At 42.6% G+C, this 4,876-nt stretch overlaps 1 protein-coding gene across 6 annotated transcripts in view; it reads left to right on the top strand.

Moving 5' to 3' along the window:
• LOC109470965 (mitogen-activated protein kinase kinase kinase kinase 5-like) overlaps positions 1-4,876 on the top strand; it is a 34,885-nt gene that overhangs the window by 5,671 nt on the left and 24,338 nt on the right. For all 6 annotated transcript variants that reach the window (XM_019770069.1, XM_019770068.1, XM_019770067.1 and 3 more), the window contains exons 3-5: positions 1,338-1,428; positions 2,749-2,813; positions 3,015-3,070. In XM_019770069.1, the coding sequence (XP_019625628.1) occupies positions 1,338-1,428; positions 2,749-2,813; positions 3,015-3,070 (212 nt within the window). The remainder of the gene's footprint in view (positions 1-1,337; positions 1,429-2,748; positions 2,814-3,014; positions 3,071-4,876) is intronic.

Raw genomic sequence — 4,876 nt, 5'->3', positions numbered from 1 at the left:
GTAAACTGATGACATTTCCATCTCAGCTGTGGCCCAAGAAGCCCACAGACAGAGCAAAGGAGCTAGGTCCTGGACATCCAAGCAGGGGAGCAGAAAACTGCACTGTACATGTACTGTACTTTCCATGTTTGTGTCTGTAACCAGTAGAATTAGCTGCTGGGGAGAAAGGTACCTCCTTCAGGCTTTGATTGATACTTGTCGGGTGGTTGTTGCTTACCTGAGCTTTAGCTCTTCAGCTGGCTGGGACAAGTTCCCCTCCCCCTCTGGCTTTGATTGACACCTGTCAGGTGTTTGTCACTCAGACTAGTAACCATGCATGGCAACAGTAATGCAGACTCAGTAGCATGCTATGATGCTCATCTGTCATGCCAGTCTGGATTTTTTGGCAACAGTTGCAGGTCAATATTTCAGTTTTTGTTTTGATGCTAAAAGTGGTTCATAATGATGAAGTTCATGGTCATGGAGGAAGGAGAGATGGCTCTGTATAATATATATAGGTCACAGGGTTGGAAGTCCTGGGTGCAATTTTGAAGTTTTTCAGATTCAAACTCTGACAAAAAGTTTGTAAATAGGTTTGACATTTTACCTTTGTGTTATTGTATTTCTTCTGTGCACCTAAATTTTTAGGTTAAGTGCACCAGTGTAGCTATTCCAAAATTGACTTTTGATCCCTGTGTCATTTTGGACTCTATAGAATTTAAAGTGGAACAATATTTGCATCATCTATTTAGCATATTGAGATCATTGCTGTTAAAGAAACTCACCTATAGCCTGTTCTCTGAGCAGCAGATGAAGTGATATCTGTATAGTTTCATACTGTGAATAGTAGTCATGCTTACATGTACATGTACATGCAAGGGAAGAGCAATGTTTTGTTTAAAGTTCAAACTTTTGATCCAACACAAACAAATTCTCTCACCTAGAGCTTTCGACCAGTCACTCCTGTCTTCAGTAGACTGACCCAGGGAAACTTGTCATGTGGCTTCTTCGAAGTGTGGGTCAAAGGTATCTGGTAGAGGATGTTATCCCCCCTCCCTTCTCTCTCAAGGTTGAGTGACCAAAGAAGCCACCTGACAAGTGTGACTGCTGGAAAGCTCTAGGTGAAAGAATTTCTTTGTGTTGGATCAAAAGTTTCAACTTTAAACATGTATACGTAACAACCAACACAGATGAATTTTCACGATAGTGTAAGAGCAGTGTTTGTTAATAAAGGCACAACCGACAGACACCTGATCACTATGATCTGAGACAAGTTTGTTGCATAAATACAACTGATTGCCTGACACCGTGTGAAGTCAGTTGTTGACTGAGCCTGATGTTGGTTTGTTTCTGCTCAGGGGATGACTTTTCCATCATCCAGCAGGAGATCATCATGATGAAGGAGTGTAAACACCTGAACATCGTGGCCTACTTTGGCAGCTATCTCAGGTGAGCTTTCTTACAGGTGTAAGGCCCTCATTGTAGGTGAGTCATCTTCACCACAGGTGATATGTAACAGGTGACACTTCCCTACAGGTGAGAACCGTCCTGTTTCCTATGACCTCCAGTTATCCCTGTACTTGAACTTGAGGGAATGTAGGTTACATAAGCAGTCTGTCTCCAGTACATATAGTCGGCTAACAATGGGTTGTCAGTTACTTGCTCAACTGAAGAAAAATCTCCAGTAACAAGGCCAGGTCGTTTAGGTGTGAGGAGCTCCACCTGTCAACACCCCTGCCAAAAACTGCACCATGCACCAAATATGGACATGTCATCACCCCTGCCAAAACTGCACCATGTGCCGTATATGGACATGACAGCACCACAGCCAAAACTGTACAATAACCCACATTTGGTAGCATTCTTATTCTCTGCCAAAAATGAACTACGTAGTTATAGAGTAAGACATCCCAAAACTGTTGATATTGCTTTCAACCCCTTTCAATAACTGCTGGATACAAATGTTTCTCTCAGTCAGACCTTTAAAAAACATGTGGAAACCTTCCCCCTGGAAGATAATGCTAATTTTGATGGTAACCAATAATGACAAATTTGACTTTGACCCATGCAGATTTGTCAAATTAGACTTGTGGCCCTATCATATCAGTTGTCTGTTATCTTCACAAGTGCACAGGTTTTCCCAGTGCCCAGGCAGACTTGTTTACAACATAATGAAGGTTTAAATCTGTACTACAGCTTCCGTTGTGATAAACCACTAATGTGTACATTTGTAACAACAGATCAGATGAGTATTGATGGGGTGAAGGGTCGCCTTCCCAGCTACTGCTTCGTACTATCCATCTGCCTGTCAAATTTGGTCACAGCTAATGCTGCTTCTCTAGGTAGCAAATAATCACCTGCCCTGTGTTGCAAAGTGCCCATGATGTGGTGGAATTCAGGTCTGTCCTGGCATGCCTCCTGGGCCAAACCAGGACAGATAATTGAGTCCAGGCTTGTTGTTGTGAGCAGGGCTGTGATAAAGCAATCTCCTCAATTCTGCCAGGCTGACAGCTGTCCCGTCCTCTAGGGCTGTGGCCTCTCAGCCCTACATATGCACTGCTCCACCTAGCTGTTCCTATTGTAACTGCACCAAAAAGGCCTGCATTAGGGCTGTACTATCACTAATTGATTGGGGCTAGTTAGTATTAGTTGATGGGGATAGGTAGTGTTGGTTGATCAGCTAGTTCTAGTTGGTTGGCTAGTTACTGTTAATTGATTGGCTAAGGTTGTTATAATAAGTTGATGAGTTACCTGTATGTTATGTTATAGGAGAGACAAGCTGTGGATCTGTATGGAGTTCTGTGGAGGGGGGTCCATGCAGGATATCTACCACAGTAAGTACAGCCATGTTTCATGTTGAAACTTTTTACACTGTGGCTAAAATCAACAACAAAAACACAAGTGGTCAACCAAACCCATCAACTGACATCACCTTTCTGGTAGGTAACAGATCAGAAAGTTATGGGGCAGTTCCAGCAGAGGAGGCTGGAGCTTTGGTATCTCTTTAACACTGACATGTTTTTGTCTCTCCACAGTTACCGGTCCACTGAAGGAGACACAGATAGCTTATGTATGTAGAGAAACATTACAGGTAAGTTCTAACTTTTCTGAGCTTCCAATTTGTGAACAGAGGTTTGTATCATATCTCAAGTTAGACTGAAGTTAGGGTTTATAACAGTTAGGCAGAAAAAATATTTTTTATACAGTAACAAGTAACCATTTAAGGACATTTCGGTGCTCCCTTCAATGATATTTCCCATTGATACTGTATCTAGTCCAAATAGACCAGATTTTCTCAGTCTCCTGAGTTAGTTAGTTTTGACTGTAAACGTGTAATGTGAGTTGAGGCTATACACTTGAATGTTGCAGCTTGATAATAGTACTGGTATGTACAGTACCGTTCGCGTTATAGTTAACCGGGTACCCCGTTACTAACGAGTTAGATTTTCGTCAGAAAATGGTTAGAAAATCGTCAGTATTTGGTTAGATTTTCGTCAGAAAATGGTTAGAAAATCGTCAGAAATTATTTCTAACGCGTTACCGTTTGCGTTAATGTGATAGGGTCGGATTTCATGTTTGTTTTGCGCGCCGACAAGACAATAGCAATTTGCCACCTCCTGGGGCGTCCGCTAATGTGTTGCGATGTTGCCCCTTGAAAAATAACAGCACCAGAGGCAAGTGGACATGTGATTCGAAAAATAACTTTGTGGTTTATCCATGTGTCGACTGTGTGAAGCGAATTGTGCTATCTTTTAATGCTATTCTATAGTTATTTCTAGCGGAAAATATTACGTTGTGTAATACAATGTCAATGTATGTCAACAAAGTGTAGCAGTGGGCAGACGATGTCTTGCACATTTTGTACCAGCGGCGGCCTACCGCTCTCACAGGACGTCATGGGACGTGACGAAACAAGAAATATCTGCCGTAGAAGAAATATAAATCGGTAACTCATGCCTTAAATTCACGGCGGTTTTTGACACAAAAGAAAAATTATTATAATTTTCGTAAGGCGCGCGGCTTACTAGTAGTAGCGGCTTACTCACGGTAAAATGTACCGTCACTCCCGGCGCAAGGACTCGGTTCGCCAGCTGAGGACTTTCCACAACCATGATGATATCATAGTTAATAAAGGAATATATAATAGATCTATCATGTTGAAATGATAATTGTAATACATGGTTCTATTTAATAGCGGTAGTTTTGTTTCTTATTTTGACGGGGGAAACTGTCGAGGGGTAAAATCGAGGGAACGCAAACTGAGATCGGCTCACTTCCGGGTGTATAACGCCAAAATTTCTCGACGATTGTATAAAAATGACCACTCATTTGTCGCCTACGGTAGCGTGTACATGGTAGTGCTATCATATCGTGCCAAAGTCAGCGTCAAACGTCAGAAAATCCCCGTAAAAATATAGTTGCAAAACACATTTCCCGCGCACTCACGGCCGGTCGCCATGGCCGCGGCCGCCCTGTGATGCAGGCAGCATGCTCATTATAATATGCAAGTAGCTACGCTCTGATTGGTTCACCTTAGATGACCTGCGCTCTGATTGGCTAGAACGAAGCCCGTTGCATGCTGGGGCGCCCTTCCACGCGCGAAGTGCGATCTTGAGATAGCCACATTTACGCTGGTTTCTACCTTATTTCTACGACTAATTAGCAACATCCTAGTAACGAAATGCGTACTCAAAAGATTTTTCGGGAAAAAATATATGTACATGTGGATTTGTGGTGCCTTTGGCGTAATTTTGTTGGTCACATACAACGTAATGTAACACGGAAGTGCACGGAGTCGGAGTCGCAGCACGGCTTTCCGTCCCACTCTAAACAAAACTCCAAGGACAAAACAAAACTCCCCAAAAACTGGCCAATAATTAGCCATAAAAATGTTGTG

This window comes from Branchiostoma belcheri, unplaced genomic scaffold (genome assembly GCF_001625305.1).
Source record: "Branchiostoma belcheri isolate BF01 breed outbred unplaced genomic scaffold, Haploidv18h27 scaffold24, whole genome shotgun sequence".
NCBI classification, from domain to species: domain Eukaryota; kingdom Metazoa; phylum Chordata; class Leptocardii; order Amphioxiformes; family Branchiostomatidae; genus Branchiostoma; species Branchiostoma belcheri.
This window is presented reverse-complemented; position numbering and strand designations above follow the sequence as displayed.